Here is an 18,686-nt window from a genome sequence, read left to right on the forward strand (position 1 = left end):
GAACCTTTTCTGCCATTTTACAATATAAACTCGTATACGCGTACGATGGCACGTCTGTATGATCCCCGAGCCGTTCAGTTTTCGCCAGAGGGCCGCCTCTACCAAGTGGAATATGCCATGGAGGCCGTCTGCGCCTCCAACCTGTGCCTGGGCATAGTTGCCGCAGATGGCGTTTTGCTAGCCGCGGAACGCTGCAACAGTCGACTCGTCGGCGGGCCATCGGGAAAGATGTTTCGCTTGGCTAGCAACGTGGCTTGCACCTGGGCCGGAGTTTCAGCCGATGCCACGAAACTGATTGATGAGATGCGAATGTCAGCCCAACGCTTCAGATTTAACTATGGAGAAACGATTCCATGTGAGGGACTCGTGGCCGATATATGCGACGTCAAGCAGTCCTACACTCAGTGGGGCGGCAGGCGGCCCTTCGGCGTTTCCATTCTGTACATGGGCTGGGACGAAGTCTATGGCTACCAACTGTACAATTCCGATCCCAGCGGCAACTACAGTGGCTGGAAGGCTACTGCCGCTGGCCATGACTTTGACGTCGCCAGCTCCCTGCTGGAGCAAGAGATAGACCCAGAAGTATCCATTAGTCTGGAAGAAGCCAAGGACCTTGCCATGAAGGTACTGGACTGCACTCTGGGCACCGCTAATCTGATTCCGAACAAGTTGGAGATGTCCACCTTGCACCGCGCAAGTGATGGCTGCTGCATCTACACTCTTCTTGAGATGAGCGATGTGGAGAAGCTGACCGAAAAGTATACAAAAGGAGGGGATGCCAACTAGGGGATACAGTCCCTAAACACATACACCTACATGTACTACAGATTCCAAGAGGTGGTATTTGAAAGAAAGAGAAGACCCTAAATCTAGCAATTATTATGCACATATATGTACAAAGGCGGGCAAAGGACGATATTGTGGGGGTTACCCATTCTGATATAGGAATTTATAGGGCGATTTCAATATAATTTACCACGAGTCGTTCTAGAAATGGGAAAACAGGGTTTCCATAGTTGCAATCGACTTCGATATACACAAAAACAGCTGAGTTGCCTGCTTACATTACGAATGAGCGATGAGGTTATCAAAAGGATTGCGCAAACGCAACCGTGTCCAATGCGACGTGTCCAATAGCCATAGATTCGAATGTGAAGCTGCGACAGGACTGGAATGGCAATCCAGTAATCATAAATACTAGCCTTAGTAAATAATGTCGTAAATAAAAAGACCAGTTAAGTTTTCTCTATGGTATTTCGATTAATAGTTAAGTTATTGTATCATTCTGGACAGAGCACTGCAATTAGAAAATTGCAAACGCCAGCGTCCGTCCGACTTGATAATGGGTATCGATACGGAATGAAACACTATCGATACAAAAAGTGGCGAAAACCAGGGCATACAAATTTAAATTCCGTCGAAAGCCAGAGTATGTATGTATGTATACTTAATTTAATTGAATGATTTCCAATTTGAGTTGTAAAATTACTCGCGAAACCATCGATACGATACGATGTGGAAACGATTCCATCGAACATCGATAAGATTAGCAAAATCATTGGACGTTTGCTTCATGGCTTTGGCGTTTCCTTTTCCGTCAAAAATATGCATAACAAGAATTTTCCCGAGTTTTCCGTAAAAGTTTTAATTGAAAAATAAGTAAAATGAGTGACAATTCATCTGCATCCGAGTTGGAGGTGGAACGCACTTTTTATGGCGTACCGATCCGTCCCTTTGACGCCAACTTCTACGACCTGGATGCCGATTTTCGTTTCACTTTCACTTTTATGTCTACTTTTTCAGAAATGGATGAAAAGTTGAAGATTTCCCCAAGCGTCTATGGTTATACGGCAATCGTCGTATGCGTTTAAAGCGGTATCCAAGGCCACACTTCTCTGAGTATCGTCGCATCCGATGGCGTCGTCATTGGCACAACAACGCGAGCTCCATAGGACCCATTAAGCAAGGCAATAGCAGCAGCTTGCACTGAACAGGATGGCATAGCGAGCACACAGCTCCTGCAGTAGTGTCGACTGACGACACTGGACACTTCCTGGACGAGGATGAATGTTTCTGGACGCGTAAAAGCGAGCCCACCTGTGCTAAGAGTAAGTCCATGAAGGCGAGTTGTGGAAAGCGCAGACGCAAGAAGTCGGGTGGATGGGTGGATTTGTCCAAGAAATTGCCAGCGCAACCAATCATTTCCAGAATGGTAATGCAGTAATCATAAATACTAGCCTTAGTAAATAATGTAAATAAAAAGACCAGTTAAGTTTTCTCTATGGTATTTCGATTAATAGTTAAGTTATTGTGCAGCGGAATTTCGCGTGCACGGCAATTCACCCGCGGTTACAAGCTCTTGTCGACTGAGGATATATTGCTATAAGCTGCGACGTCCTCCTCGAATTCCTTCTCCAGCTGATGGGAATAAGGAACATAGGTGGAGCGTAGTAACTGACGCTTTTGATGACGATTTTGTGGAGCTGGTCGTCCAGCCTGCCCGGTGGATCCCCATGAGCCTGAAGATGGTTCAATCCGTCCGTTGGGGACCCATGGGCCTGCGTATGGCTCACCCTGCCCGGTGGGTCCCAAGGCGCCTTCATATGGTCTATTCATTCCGGCGGGCACCAAGGCGCCTGCATATGGTCCGATTAGTCCGACGGGCACCCAGAGGCCTGCGTATGGAGCACTCTGTCCGGTAGACACCCAGACGCCTGCAGATGGTGCAATCAGTATGGCGGGCACGCAGGCGCCTACAGTTTGTTCAATCAGTCCGTTGGGGACCCATGCGCCTGCGTATGGCTCACCCTGCCCGGCAGGCACAAAGACAGCTCTTGCATATGGGGGGATCCCCCAAGTAGAGCCGACAAATGAGCACCCCTGTCCGGCGGGCACCCAAGTCATCGGTGGCTTATTTTCTTGATTCATTATCTGAAAGTAAAATGGAAAAAATCAATGGCAGGAGCGATGGACGTTGGACCCACAAGATAATCCCAAACATCGAGTCATGGATATGGCGGAGAGGTGCTCCATAAGAGGAGCTAATGGGCTTCATGTGTTAGGGAGTGGCTGGCCCCGCCACACGTCCGAAAAAGAGAAAGAGGGATTGATCGAAAGCCGTTCGCCCTCCGAAGGGCCAGTCTGGGTGGCTGTTTTGAGCCATCCATGATTCTGGCTCTTACCAAATGTGAGCAGAGGCTGCCTATCAGACCAGTTGCCGCTGTAACTCATACGCAGTGTGGCCATATATCGCTCTCATAGTTGCAGCAATTTCGAGGCCAGAGTGGGGACCACCTGCCCCCGAGCATCTGTGCCATGCGCACGCGTATAAAGCTGCAGCGCCAGCAATTGGCCGTCGATGTGGAAGACATGGAGTGCGATCGGACCCCACCTTCCAGTTTGTTCAAGCCAAGTCTAGTCGAATGTCACCATTACATTTGTATGTATGTTCTCACGCACACTTTTTGTCGCATAGCAGAGACCGATTTTAGGTTAGACACGACAGTGTTCAGGTTTTATGTAGCGGATGCGTGTGCGGGAGCCAACCAAAATATGCCCCTCTCACCTAATGCTCATTTGCCCCTTTTAAATAATATTATACAAAAATTCCATTCGAACTCCTGCAAAAGTGTTTCAAAGGGTTTTCAAACACTTACCGAGCTCTGTTGCTGTAAATCGGAAACTTGATTTTTGAGTGTTCTGTTAAGTGTTTTGTCACCAGGAATCTGAACAGGAAATTAAATTTTAATATTTAGTTTTCCACTTTAAGTGAGCCTCCTTCGCAAAATATTTGAACTTCGCAATTTTCACGGAAAGAAAATGGCAAGAAGCTGTGCATAGAGATGGGTCGAAAAGACGAATGAGGAGCTGAAATCAAATATGTAGTTATCGATATATTTTATAATTTTCGGTATATTATTTTGGATTTTTTCACTCCGCGGTCCCACTGGATGGGACAACAAGCTCCGTTGGAACTTTTTGTCGAAGCTTCAAACGATGTCTGACAAAAGCTCGCCGCCGCATCTAAATTCTAGGTCTGTCACTCGACAAAAGCTGAAATGTATGAAAAATGCATCATATATTTCCGTGCCAAACGCCTACTAGTGGGCGGTGGCGCAAATTTGAAAAGCTGAAACATATGAAACGTTCAAGACAAAGTAAGTTCCAGGGATGACATCCTGGAGCGCCACTGCATTTGGTATAATCTGGTTTACTTCTTTGCTGGATTGGACTAAAACTAAACGAATATATTTCGAATACGAAATACTGGCAATTTTTAAACGTCGCATGTTTTCAGTGCTGCCAATTATTTAAGGGACAGTTTTGTTGTGTGTATGGGTGGGAGTATAAGAAATAAAGGAAGGAGGGACGAGAATCGAAGAGGCCGGGAACGGCGTTAATAGTATATCGTTATTGGTGTCGTCCACCTATTGTTAGTGTGAGTGCTTAAGGTCCGATGCTTGGATGATGATGTCACAGAGGCGGATATCATATCCTGGATGGCGATATTTGATTGAAGCGTGATCCTGGCCTCGGGAGCGTTTCCGTAAACCAGAGAGAGGCTTCTGTGGCCGAAGGCACTAAAGGTGGGCGTCCAAGACCCACTGGATGAACATGTGCTGCACATGGAGGCCAATCGAGCGATCTTCCAGACGATATTTATTATTATCAATAATTCAAATAGCCGGAACGGAGCTCAGCTCATATTCAGCTGAGGATGGCTGACGCGGCTGGGTCCTGGCTAGGCCCAATCCAATCCAATCCCAACAATACACTACCATAATCCCCAGCCCCCACCCGCAGCCGAGCTCGTTGTGACAGTAAAAATGAGTGGGCTTTTTTTGCTCTATTAATTTTTGTTGCCTCTAACTAGTTGAGGCCTAAGGCCGAAGGCCCTAAGTCTTGTAAAATTTAATTGAGAGGGGTTGGCGGTGGACGAAATGGAGAGTGAGAGAAAGAGGAATAAAGTGAGGCACGCTAGACCACTTCCGCACGCACAGACACACTCGCCTTGGCGTCTTATTAATAAAACAAAAACCAGAGAGGAGACGGAGACGGCCATCGAGCCAGTGGAGGAGGACGGGCACAGGAGACGAGAAATAGAAGAAAGTCGAAGGAGAAGCTATGGAAAAACGTATTTTCCACAGCATTTCCATATAAGCCATATTTTCAATAACCGTTCAGCAGGGCAAACAGAAAGTGGCAAAAGTTTTTTTTTCCGCCTTCCGCAACTTTCTCTTACCCATCCAGCACCTTCGCCCCCTCCCCCTCCCTCTCCATCTCTCTCTCTCTATCTTTTGCTCGTTCTCTGTGGCTCTCCCTTGCTGTCGGGTTGGCTTTTGTGCGCCTCTTCCGCCTATTATTTGCGCATTTTATTTCCATTGAACATTTCATTGACACTTTGACAGCAGCATTGACATTTGCGTGACTCGGGTGATTAGAATATGCGCCTCAGAGCAGGCAACAGACAAAGTTCACTTCCTGTCGCGCTCTCTCGCCCTCTCGCTCTATCGGTATCCACCCGTCTCCGTCTTGCCCCATTTTGTATTCAATCTTATGGCTTAGTTTTTCATTGTCCCATAAAATGGCATACGGCCATAGACTGTGCAATTAATTTTATTTCCGCCAAAGCGAAAACTGAATTTTATAACAAGAAAATCTGATAGTATTACGAACTGGGAAAATTCTAGAAAAATTAAGACTCTTTCTGTCTAATAGTTGGGTGGGATATCAAATAGTCTCCCAGTTTCAAGGCCAGGACTATATAAAGCCTATTTATTTAGCTTCATCTGTAGTACGGATATCCAGACGAAACAAACTTTCATCGCATAATTTAATTTAATTTGAATTTTGGAATTATTTAACCTTTACACTAGTGTATTTAAAGCTTTAGTTAAGCGTAATAAATTATTTCTCTCATTCCATATGATATTATATTATTAATTAAATCCCATTTTAGTCTCAGATGAATATAAAGCCCATACAAAAATTCCAAATCTATACTATTTTCAAAATGCGCGCAATAACATCTAAAAATTATTAATATATAAAATTGTTGTACTTTTAATTCCTCATTTGACAAGAGACAATCTGCAGTTCGATATATATTTTGTTACCTACTGTACTCGGAAGTCAAAGTCTATCTTTTTGGGCGTATATGTCTCGGATATCGTTCGATTTGTGTGCATACTCGTAGTTCTCAAGGATTGATGCATTCCCTTAAACGACTTTGGGGAGCATCTGCTTTTCTGGCTGCCTCCCTTCGCGCCCCCCTATTCAATCCACCTCTACGTATACGAGCTGGAACGTGTTTCATTCCATTTGTTTCGTTGGCTTGCTACCGTGCCGTGAAATTTATTTGGCTTGTAATGCGATTCGCCTTGGCTGCGCTGGGCTGTCGTGTCGTGTCGTGTCGCAGAGCTAATGCCGGCACATCTGTATAGCCGGGAGAGATCTCCTCTAACCAGGCCCGGAGATAAACGATTGCCGCTTAAAGCACTTGATGTGCCAATTTTCATAGTTGATGCCGGCTTCCGTTGTCTTTTCTTTACTGCCGCTCTTTGTGCGACTCCTAGAGAGTCCTCTGGCGTCCTTGAAATTGCCTCAAGATGTCGACAGTTGTTGAGTGGACAAAAGTCGCACAAGTTTTTGCATTTCAGTTGCAGTTTATGCAGCTGCTCAGTTTGATTTGCCAAGTTCTTCCTCCGCCAACTTTGTCCACTTTCCACTTTAAGAGTTGTAAGAAGAAAGCCATACTTTCGTTGGCTAATTTAATCTTCTAAACAGAAAGAACGCCCACAATCATATTATCTCTAATTGAGTTGCCTTCTGTCGCAAGGCTTCTTCTTATTTTATGAAATAAACTCTGGCAGGTCCAACCGCATTGAAATCCAATAAAAAGCTAATAAATTAAATAATAAATTTCGAAGCCAGGGCTTTGTGTGTGGAGGATATAGCCTAGCAGAGGAACGGAATGTAAGGAGTAGATTTTTCATTCAATTAATTTATCTACTAATCTATTACCATGATGGTTTCCCCTGCCACCTGAGCAGTTTATAATTGCACAGCTCTCCAACGAGTCATGACCCCAAGTCCTGTCATTGCACTGAACACACACACACGTACACGGATATAGGGATATACGGCAGTGCACTGACATAACCCCACCATCCATGGCGCTATCCCGTCATCCATCTCTTGTTAGCTAAACACAATCGAATGGCAGACAAAAGGCATCAGCGGAATACAGCCAGATAGTCAGATGGTCTGATATTACGAATACGCTCCGTGGTTCGCTGCTGACACACTGACTGACTGACTGTTTGTCTACTTTTGCTGTTGGGGGGTTCTTCTTTTCTTCCTTTTTTTCGCTATAAGCCTGGGGCATTTAATTGAACAAGTGAGCACTTTATTAAAATGTCACTCAACTGTGTTTAGCGGAGGGCTGGGATGAGATGCAGTGGGTTGGCGTTGAATGCTGACGTCGCGACGCGGTCTGTGCAAATTTCATTACAGCTGTGTCAGGCATTTTGACAGCCAGTTTCACCTACATTTAACACAGTCACAGCACCAACAAAAGCCACAACAATAGCAACAGGAACGGGAACGGCGAACGGGGAACGGTAACAGTTCCAGTCACGGATGCCGCAGTCGACTTGGACTGCATTTAGCGTATGCATATTTAATATTTCCCAGACAACTCGCAACCGAATAACAGCAATAACAATAACAATGGCAACAGAAACTCCAGAAACTCCAGAAACTCTCCAGCCCAAGCAGGAGAGCCAAGGAACCACAACAAAAAAGGGTTCCAGCTGGTGAAAAAAAGTACAAGGAGCAAAAATGAACAAATATTGCGACTAGAAGACACCCGCGCTTTAGATTTGTGGATATTTTTGAGTGAGAAGTGCATTTTGGAAGAGAGCATGAGGAATCATGGGATCATTAAGATCATATAATAGCTGTTTTTGACATACAATATGTCTCGATCCACTGATCTGAGGTATCTTCATATATGCCTAATCTTGGGCACAATATACCCCTTCTGCCATGCGAGTACCAGGTATGAACACAACTCATACTCGTACATCATTTGACCCTGCTGGCGGTCTCTTCCCCATACCCCTGCCCCTGCCCCTCCCCCCCTCTGCTAACAAGAAGCAAACAACTGGGAAGCCAAAACGGGGAGCAAGCACGAGGGGGAGCAAGGGCGAAAAAAAGTTTTGAAATGAAAAAGCAGTCAGCATATGAAATGAGTTTATTACTCAAAATGTTCCACTGTGTGTGCATGTGTGTGTGTGCTCCAGTGCGGCACGCTTTAAGTGGCATGCAGCATGTGGGTAGGCGGGATGGGGAGGAGACCTGCATGTGGCTGGCAAAACAGGAAAGGGCTGACGTCCTGCTTGGATGACGCCGCGATGCAGGCAAATAGTTAGTTAGATTTATTTATAAATAATTTCCAAGCATAAATCGTGGCGCAGCTTAATCAAATTTGCTGCAGACACTGCCTGACAAAAGTATATGCCTCGGTGTGGGGGTATTATTTGAAAATTTGGCAGTGCTTTTGGTTATTGAACTGTATTTGGAGAGGTCTCTGTCCACGCACTATTCGAAAGACAGATCTGTTGGTGCCTCTTGACTATATAGTTCCAGGAAGCACTGTACTTATCTCCTCCATCTTCATAGCATGACATTTGCAATACAACGGAAATACTTATAGCATAGTCATCATCAGCATATCCCAGCGAGGAAGCGTGCTACAGGGATGCCAAAGGAAATGCAACAAAAATGACAAACTGCGTTAATTGAGTGCGACACGAGACACGAGACAGGAACAGCAAAAGCAACGGCAACGCATCCGTTTTGCAGCTGGAAAGCAGCGGAAATTGGCTTATAGATGCCATGCCATAGATATTTAGCATCACATCCCGTCCAACCCAATTGCGGATTGAAGATGCAAATACCGACGTGCATTGCACATGTTCCACATGCAAATGCGACTGCATTTACTACGACTGTGTGTCTGTGCTGGGCTGAGTACCTGAAATTGCTTTCAGTGTCGAAAAGTATGCCGACGTCAAGAAAAAGTAACTGCTCGACGAGGGCTGATTGGAGAGTTTTCTCAATGGAACAAGAAAAATCAGCAATATATGAACATTTCTAGATCGAAATGGCAACGAAAGCGTTTGTTTATAGATTTGTATTGCCTTTTGGCATTGAGATTTATGCAGTTGCGATTTGCTCACACGCACATTTTCATTACCTTCCTACAAGTTTCGCATTTTCCTGTATCACCCCCCGTTTCTTTTTCTACCATTTGACTAAGCGCATTAGCTTTAGTTTTTAACAGTCCTTTTTTTCCACTTCCACTTGGCCAGCGAGGCCAAAGAAGGAAAGATGGTAAGAGGGATGGCTTTGGCACCGACTGCCACTGAGAGAGAGAGAGAGGAAGGTCGCTCTCTGCATTAGCCGGGCTGCAAGCGGCTCAAGTGCAAAATCGAATTTAGCTAACGGAATTTCATCTTGCTTGCCAAGAATCCCCCACCTTCATACCTTTAACCCTCCAACACACAATCCCTCTTACTCCCTGGAACCCCGCCCTCATTTTCCAACCAGCAGTCGACGAGGCGACGATGGCGATAAGCGCCTGGAACATGCGTGCCAAACACACACAAGTACCCTGGCACACACACACACACACCCATGGAGATGCACCTGTGTCCGCTCTAAAGGTCGGGCACAAAAAACTAACCAATGTGGGGGCTCGGGGCTCGGGGCTCGGGATGCTTAGCTCGGGGTCAAAGTGTGCAGCAAATTCTGCACGGCATCAGCACCTTTGCCATTAACCCAACTCGGTTCGGTTTTTGCCAGCTTCAGCTTCTTCCCACTCTGATTATACCCTTTGAATGGGTAGCCCCACACTTATATGTCAATCGATTCTATTTCATTTCAGTCATTCAAAAACTAAATCCGAAAGTCTAAACCGAATCTAAAACTGATTGACGGAATGGAAATTGGACTACTGGAATCGGAACTGAGCCAAATCTATCCGATGTGGCAGCAGCAATATATTCAGCGTTGTTTGGGCCGCTCTGTGAAGGTGACCCTGCAGGATGGCACCGTTCTGATGGGCGTCTTTCTGGCCGTCGAGCCGCCTGTCAGCGTCCAGCTGAGCAGTTGCTTGCAGCATGCGGCAGGAAGCTCCATGTACCTGGGCAACGTTACAGTGGAAATGCAGAATATCCTGTTAATTGATGTGATTTAAAAGAGCTGAGCAACAACCGATTATTTCATTTCAATGTGGGCTGGTGCTTTTCTTCTAATTCATTTTTCCCTCACTGGCTACCAAAACGATCTGCCTGGGGTAGGGCGTGTAAGGCTTCGGCTTCCTGCTAGCCATTGTACTCTTTTTTGCTATTAGTTTTCGCCACATGCTTGTGTGCTTCCCTGCTGCCCCAAACCTGGGCCCAACATACCACCGACCTGTTCGTTTTTTGTTTTTAAGTGCAACATGAAATGTGCATACCAAGGAGCGGGCCCAACCAGACCCAGACACGGACCGGGCTTGGACAGACTCCGGCCTCCTCCTCACAGCCTCATCTGCATTTTGCTGGGCTCATCCGCATCCCCAACCCCAACCCCATTCCCATCCTCAGACTCCTTCTCCGTCCGATTCACCACAGACTAATACACTCCCGGAGGTTGTACCTGTCTCTGCATATGTGTTGGTGTGTGTTCGTGTGCTGACTATGTATCCAATGTTCTCGTAGTCCTATTTTGGGCCCAGAACTAAGATATATGGCAGCTGCCAAAAGATGCAAAACATGACTTTTCTATACATACGTATTACACAAACAGTGGCGGCGCCTAGTATGCGCACCACTCTAGTAGTTGGGAAATATGGGCCAAAGATAAATCACGGCTACTACTCTGTGGTTGGAATAGTTTCAGGATAGCTTGTGCTCGTTTAACTGCCATTAAAATGGTTTCAAAAACAATTTCATTTCATAAGATAAGATCTTTTCAACCTGTGCTTTCTTAAGAACATCATAGGGAAACTTTTTCGACGGCCACTGTACGGCAGAGCACCGAGCACTTGTCCTGCTATGCGGACCACTGGAGCCACTGGCAAGGACTCTACTAAGAAATAAAAACTGCCCCCAGAATCCCCGAAATGGAAACGGAAACGATCGTATTTGTAGTATATTCCATGGTATGCCATTACCTCTTGAATCACTTCAATAAGGTCAGAGAACGGATATTTCGTAGCTTCGCTTGCTGCTCGGTTATGTCATTCGATACCTGTTGAACCCTGCGCTCCAAGCGGTCATGTTCTAAGCGCAGTTTCTTGATCACATCCCGCTTCGCCTCCACCTGCTCGACGGTCACGTCATAGTCCCTCATGAGGACGGGATAGTGCATGAGGCGGCCGGCGGTGCGGATGTTCTCCTTTTCCTTTATCAGGTTATTGTGCCGGATCTTGCTCTTGTAGATGTTCAACCGGAGGTCCTCTCTCATTTGTATCCCTCGTTCGAGTTTAAGTTTCATGCGTGAGAGTATATTTTGGTTCATCAGCTCTTTGTTCTTCCAATGGGCCAGGCCATGGATGTCGTAGGTGATGCGTCTGTACAATCGCTTGAGTTCCGCACTACGTTCTGTGGGGGAGGTTCTATCAGAAGTTAGGGGAGGCTCCAGAGTGAAGAAAATCATACGATTCACCTTGTATTTTGATGTTCAAGCTTTGGTTGGTGGCCTGGTTGGACAGATACTCGTGAATTTTGAGGCCATCGTCCAGGGTTTCCATTTTTTCCAATTCCTAAAATATTCAGAAGAGATAAAGTTACGAAGAAAAGGGTGACCCCGACCACTTACAATCTTTAGTGATGCGTGCGTGTGCTGGGCAAGCAATAGACCTTCTCTGACCTCGTCCACATCGTCGCGAAACGTTGAGATGCGTAGCAGGACATCCCCAACCAGTTTCTTGAGATGATCGAACCCATCCCTGAAGCATAAATTCTTCCTGACATTTTCCTCAAAGTTGCGCACCTTCTCGTCGGCCTCGATTCTAGCGACCTCGACCTCGTCGTGCAATCTACTTAAAATCGCCTTCCTCATCTTCTCTGTGTGGAGCTCCACCTTCAGAAGGTTGTCCAGCTCGAGGAGGGCGTGCTGGTATCGTGTCTTGCTGAAGGCGTCTGACGCACTCTTTTTGGTGATGAAGCTCATGCATTTCTTTCTTAGGTAAAATTCAGAGACAAGACTATCGAGCCCCGCGTTGCGATAACTCTGAGTCTTGTAGACCACGATTAGCTTATAGAGCTGCTTCATCATTTTATCCTTGTCCAGGATTCGCGTCATGCGAACGTAGTCACTTTCGGCATAGTCCACGGCCTTGTCGATCAGCTGATTAAGCAACTGGTCACAAGCCGCGGCATTGGCCTGATGCTGGACTTCGTAGAGATCGTCTCCGATTTCAACCACAGTGTCGACTATCTCGTCCATTTGTACAATGCTCGCCATGCTTTTATAAATATCAATCCCCGTATCTTCCGTCCACAGAGGCTCTGGATAGTCGTCATCGCTTTCGTAAAGACCATCTAGCGATATTTCCGAACTATCAGTGGATGTTGTGTCCGTTCTGTCTTGGCTCTCGTATTCGTGCCTGGGTTGAGACTGTCCCAGAGAGGGGTCCGAGTCGAAGTGCTCACTGCTTGCGAAGGCCTCCACAAAGCGTCCAGTGTCCACGCGTGCAGCAGTTTGTGGTCCTTGCGACTCTTCCGCGCCTTCCTCTTCGTCCGGAATCGATTCTTCAATGGTGGTGGTCTCTGATAGGTCCTGTATGTCAGGCAGTTCCTTTAGGCCCTGCAGAAAGGCAAGCCTCTGGTCCATGTCCATTCCCACCACTACCTCCGTTTCGACAACATTCGTTTGGGTTGTGTCTAAATGGTCTAAATTGTCCAAATTGTCCAAATTGTCGGATGATTCCACTACCTCATCCTGTATAAGCTCTTCCGACTTTACTTGTGCTACGGCAACCGGTGGACTGGGTTTAGGCTTCAATTGGATTATTTTAAAACTCTGTGCGGGTCTCAACGTTGCTCCGGATTCGTTTACTCTCTTGCTGAACTTTCGGGAAGACCGTGACGATACTGAAAGTTTGGATGTAATGGACGAAGAGCGCATTGGCTGAAGGATAGAACGTTCCGATGCAGCTTTTTCCTTCATAGAGTCGTGGCGGCTTTTTGGGGATGTCCTCCGTTTGGGTTCTTTCTTCTTGGGCGTCTCTGGCTTCTTAGCTTTAGGTTTCGGGGCAGACTTTTGGGGCTTCTTCGAGGGCGACCTTGGCGTCTTTGGTGGCGTAATCGCACTTCTGGGTGATTTTTTGGTGTCCTTCTTACCCGGCAACTCTTTTCCAGGCTTGGTTTTTGGTGTTGCACTCGGTTTGGGCTTCTCTTGAAGTTCCTTTTGGGAGCTGGTGGGTTTCTCTGGCTCGGATTTGGTCTCCATCTCCACTATAGAATCCTCGAAGGCGCTCTCCGCGGCTACGACGGATAACTCATCCGAGCCTTCGGGATTCTCGACTAGCACCTCTTCAAAAACATTACGAGAAGCAGCTATTTCCGAGGCCTGCCCTTTGTCTTGACTGGTCACACTCATGATGGAATATATGTAAGAACAAAAACCGAAAATGAACGGTAAGAAAGTGTGTAGTGTGGAAGAAAGTGTGGGGGCAATGTGTGTAGGAGCGAATGCTGTGAACGCAAGGAAACTCAAAAAAGTGTGACATTAAAGGAAAAGATACCAGATCATCATAGGGTATATCTGTGAGGAGCAAAATCTAAAGGGAAAGGCTAAGGGAAGGTCTCTCTGGCTTTCACTTTCCCCCCAGGACCTACTCAGGCCTTCGCTTTACACTTCAATCCATCCATGAACTGGATGCCAACCACTCACAAACTTCTTGCGGCTCTGCACATTTACCTACCCAAAAAAGGAGCCAGAGAGACCCGACCCGACCATCTTCACCTTTTTTTTTTGCCGACTAACTTGTCGGTGTCTGTGTCTGTGTCTGTATCTGTGCCTGTGTCCCCCCTCCCATCCCAGAGGCAGCTGCCTGTTGTTGGTTAATATCATCACTCATGTATGCCGCATACTAAAGAGAATTTATCATGTCTGTTGCTGCTGCTGTTGATGCAGCTATAAAAAATAGCTATAGATGGGGAGGGGACCGGGATGGGTGGCAGCACTACTGAATCCAGCTCAGACCGCGGGGGGTTCGAAGCTTTTGGGCTTTCGACTGCAATGCTTAGCCCCAAGCTGGCGGCATTGTCGCTCAAGTGTTTCGGCAAACTGGCTTGCCATCTATAAGGCAAGTGATGGCGAAGGAACCAGAAAGAGGGCGAGTGAAGAAGGCAAGAGGCGACAGGAGAACGGCAGGGATATCTATCCGTATAAAGTAAAAGGTAGCAGGTTGTCAAATGGTCATGACAGGCCGCAAAGATTGCGGGGCCAAAGAAAGGAAAGTAAATATTTTCAGGTGTGTTTTTTTTCTTGGAAACTGAATGGAAAGATTAATCGTTCTTTTAGTAGTGTTTGAGGGCTTAGATATATCAACAAATACTGAGGTTTGATTAGGTTTTCCCATAGATCTTCCTCCAAGAACCAGTTAGTTTTCATTAAAACAGCCATATCTATACCTGGGTTGGAATTGCTTTAGTTATCAGGAAAGCTATAGGATTGAATGATTTTCAAGTATTTTGTTAATTTCTACCACGATTCAAGCCTCTTAAAAACTCAAATTTTTGGTATAAGAACTCTTTTTGCAGTCAATTCCGATTGCTGTTATTGATTCCCCTTCCATTAGAGTATCCCCCATTCGAATCCCCAGCCCGGACTCGTTTTTGTTGCCTTTGGTTTGGCTGATGTTGCTGCCACGGCTGCTGCATATTCGCAAATTCGTTTACGTTTACCTAGGCACCTCACGCGCCCCTGTACGCCCGCCCCTCCGCGCGCCCCTGCCATGCCACTCTCTGCCCCACAAGCAACCGCCATCAGCTAAGTAGATTTGGGCTACCTGCATCAGCCCTGCTGCAGCTGCAACGTTTGAGTGGGTCTCTGTATATTTTTTGATTTTTTTTTTTTGGGGAGCAGGCACAGGGCTGCCTCGCTCTCTCTCTCTCTGGGATTTTTGGCAAATTGCCTAAAACTTTCTTTATATTTGATGTAATGAATTCCAGCCTGCGAGAGAGATACAGATACAGAGAGTCGGAGAGACGGGAAGAGAGAGAAGGAGAGAGAAATGCTGGAGGAAATGTTTTCTCTAAGCGAACGCCAGCATTCCGGCTGTCCGTCCGTCCGGTGGAATAAAAAATAGACCGTAGAGTGTGCCAAGTGGAGGCACACATTGCGTATGCGTAATGTGTAACAGATACTCCATGAATAGCGGTGGCATGCAGCATGCGGCATGCAGGGGCTGCTGCTGGATGTATGTGTGTGTGCGAGTTCCGTTTCCGCAATTAAAATGTTGATTACATGAAGTACGACTGCCTGCCGCTTGTTTGTTTCCCCCCCGTCCCCCGTCGCCCGTGCCGCCGCCATGAGGGTGCCACAAAGGGAAACGGAAATGATGTGTATATGCGGGCGTTGGCGCTAAGCAGAGCTCTTCATCCAGGAGCATCGGGAACAACAATGAGAAGAACACATAAATTTCCCACAGTCCCTGGCCGCGATAAGCAGTCGCAGCGGCAGTTTAATGACACGCCGACTCGATGGTTAGGCGGTCGTTCAAGCGATTAAAAACCAGCCCAATCTCACAGCTCCAGCAACCCATTCGAACCCACAAAAAAAGGGCACTCCCACACAGATATTCGTCTTCGGAGTATCCAAAAATAGCCCTGCGAACAGACAAAAACAAAAATATAATAAGGAGAACAAAAAATATTATTTACAGAACTTCAGCAGACAGTTTTTGTGGCCAGGAAGGGGGCAAAAATGTACAGTGAAACATGAATATGGAATAATTTTCATTGAATTTTGTAAATTAGACAAAAGGGCAACAAGTCTCAAGGTAAACATTGAATAAATTAGTGCTTATATTATAGGAGATAGAAAATTAGACCTCCTCTTGGGGTAGAACTCGGAGGAACTTTCATTTAAGACAGTGATTCAAAAAACTAGTGGCACCTGTTACTGTTTTTAACTCAAAATCCTTTCAAATACTATTTTTTGTTCTTCAAAAAATTGCCAAAAATAGGCCTTGGTTCCTCTACCTCCTATGAAAATCGACCCAAAATTGGAGTAGGACCGCAAAAGGTTCAATTGCACGCATCCTTGGCCAAAAATATTCCACAGTGGTTGCAAAAAAAGTTGAATGCTCCGTAAGGCTGACAAAAAACACGCCTTATACCGTAATTAAATCAATCATACGACCTGTTGGAGTGGGAGGTAGGGCTCAAGACGGGAGCGAAACGAGCAGCCCTAGAAATCAGAGTGGGGGAAGGCAACAGGCGCGACGAAGGTAACGCCCCCGCACACACCTGCCAAGGACCTTCTCTTTCTCTCTGTCCTTCTCCCCCTACTCTCTCTTTCTCTTTCTTTCTGGAGCTTAGCATAAATGAATATTTATAATTCAGGCGCCTTGCAGAGAGAGAGGGAGGGAGAGAGGCCTGTCTACCTTTCAGTATGCAAAGCAGCGGCGGCGTCGGCGTCGGCGTCGGCAAGGACTGAAGATCCGCAAAGTGCTTTTTTTTTTGAGGGGGAGAGAGACGGGACAGGTAGTACACAGAGGGAGGTATCGAGGGGTGGGAAGCCTGAAAGAAAGAATAATTTTTTATGAATATTTATTTGTTTTTACGAAATCGAAGTTATGCATTTGTTGCTCTCTTTCTCTTGGCAGAGGAGGACAGGGGTGGGCGAGAAGTAATTCCTCTCCCATCTGTGTATGCCTTCCATTCCCATCGAGGGGCCATCAAAAGTTTTTCCCGACTGCTGAAAGGTGCGTAAGACAATTTAATTTATTTGATGCATTAAAGCAGAAATATTAACGCTATAAATCAATGAGGAACAAAGTTTTTTCCGTCTGTTGTTTAAGTGTATTTCGTATTAATTTATGTGTGTGCCCTTAACCCTACACCCCCCCCCCCACACACACACTCCCAGCCCACCCGATATGGACACGCCCACTCCCTTTGGGGCCACCAAAATAAAACAAAAAAAAAGTGCGTTTTTCTTTGTGCGCTTTTTTATGACAGCTGCGGAAAAAGTTATGCGAGTGAAAGTTGACTCTGGCTTATGAGGGGAGGGGGGCGTGGGGGGGGCAGGGTCCAATATTTCGGTGGATATTCTGTGAAGGACATCAGTGGCTATAATCGTAAGGAGTTCAAACCAAATTTAAGAAATATCTATACCTTCAAAAAGGGTTAAAGGTTAGCATTGTCTGTGTCTGAAGTAATTGTTGATTTTTTATAATTTGAAACCTGGATAAGCATTGATTTGAAGTCCCAATTAAAGTCCAATTAAGGTCCGCTACGTTTCTTCGTCTCACGTTCGAGTGCTGGGCAGATATTGAATATTCCGCTCATTCGAAAGTGCTGATTGGTGCTGGAATAGTTAAAAGTTTTCATTTGCGAGACTTGGAACCACTGAAGTCGGAGTAGTGTTCTCTTCAGCATTCGAAAATAAATGACAGGACGATCAAAGCTGTCGAGAGGAGAGGCAGGGAGGCAGAGACACATTTTGTTTTACTAGTAAATTACTGGTAAATATTGTGATATCAAAGTGCCCAAACTCTGCTTAAGAAAGAAGTTGAATGGCAAACGTATCGAAAAAAGGGTACAGACGGACTATAAAATCCCTAACTTTTTTGTCCCCCTTTCCCTGTAAAAACTCTACTTCTCTCAAACTTCTCTTTCGATGTCCCCCCAAGCGGAGAACCACATGAACTTAAAAATGGCTAAAACGCTGAACCCGTTCCCATTCCGAGCCCAGAAAGGAGTCGAAATGCCACTGACCCACAGCGGACTTTGAGCCAGACCAAAAGCAAGTCTTTGAAGATGGGTATAGGGATAGGTATAGACGTAAGGATGGGTCCACACATTTGCATATGCCTGGCCTCAGAGCAACGAAACTTGAACCTTGAAAAGTTTGCCCGTTGTCGTTTAAGCAATTTTTAAATTGCTGAATAAAACTTTAACTCAATTAATGCACACAGAGTGCAATCATTTACATTATTTCCATTTCTGTATGGCACCATTTTCATGCATTTTCCATTTGATTTCCACGTCTTTTTTCTCTCTCATTGTCATTTTGTTGGGAAAACAAGAGTCTCTCTCTGTTCGAGCTGCGGTGGGAGGGGGGTGGTGGCATGCATCGCATAGATAAAGTCATATATCAGGGATAATTTTTAATAACCCTACCAGACAGTCCACCGCCCCCACTGACGTCATCAGTCGGAGTTCAGTTTGGCTTTCTGGTCTGTTGGTTCATTAAATATTGTGATAATTTTTCATATTTATTTTAAGTGGTTTACAGTGACAGTTAAATTTACATTTTATTTCATTACGCAAAGCGCCATTTATATTTGATTTCCATATCCCCACATATCCACAAGCTCGCACATATCCTCGTCTGTCCATATATTTCCATTTACTCATATACACTTATTGTGTCCTTCGTTTAATAGGCTTTAATTG

General features: G+C 45.8%; 2 protein-coding genes across 3 annotated transcripts; one reads left to right on the top strand and one right to left on the bottom strand.

Annotated features, from left to right (window-relative positions):
- Positions 1–1,216, top strand: LOC6603533 (proteasome subunit alpha type-4). The gene has a single exon (XM_002028481.2). It carries the CDS (start codon positions 46–48, stop codon positions 784–786), a length of 741 nt encoding a protein of 246 aa, XP_002028517.1. The 5' UTR covers positions 1–45; the 3' UTR covers positions 787–1,216.
- Positions 1,217–2,916: 1,700 nt separating this feature from the next.
- LOC6603530 lies at positions 2,917–13,744 on the bottom strand. Of its 2 annotated transcripts, XM_026987567.1 has the most exons (4): positions 11,872–13,744; positions 11,719–11,815; positions 11,225–11,654; positions 2,917–2,931 (listed from the first exon to the last, which is right to left on the bottom strand). In XM_026987567.1, exons 1-3 carry the CDS (start codon positions 13,654–13,656, stop codon positions 11,233–11,235), a joined length of 2,304 nt encoding a protein of 767 aa, XP_026843368.1. In that variant the 5' UTR covers positions 13,657–13,744; the 3' UTR covers positions 2,917–2,931; positions 11,225–11,232. The 2 variants fall into 2 exon arrangements, with proteins under 2 accessions (XP_026843368.1, XP_002028514.1); XM_002028478.2 differs by lacking the exon at positions 2,917–2,931 and having other exon boundaries at positions 11,190–11,654.
- Positions 13,745–18,686: the final 4,942 nt, after the last annotated feature.

Source organism: Drosophila persimilis, unplaced genomic scaffold (genome assembly GCF_003286085.1).
Source record: "Drosophila persimilis strain 14011-0111.01,24,50 unplaced genomic scaffold, DperRS2 tig00000124-arrow-pilon, whole genome shotgun sequence".
Classification (NCBI taxonomy): domain Eukaryota; kingdom Metazoa; phylum Arthropoda; class Insecta; order Diptera; family Drosophilidae; genus Drosophila; species Drosophila persimilis.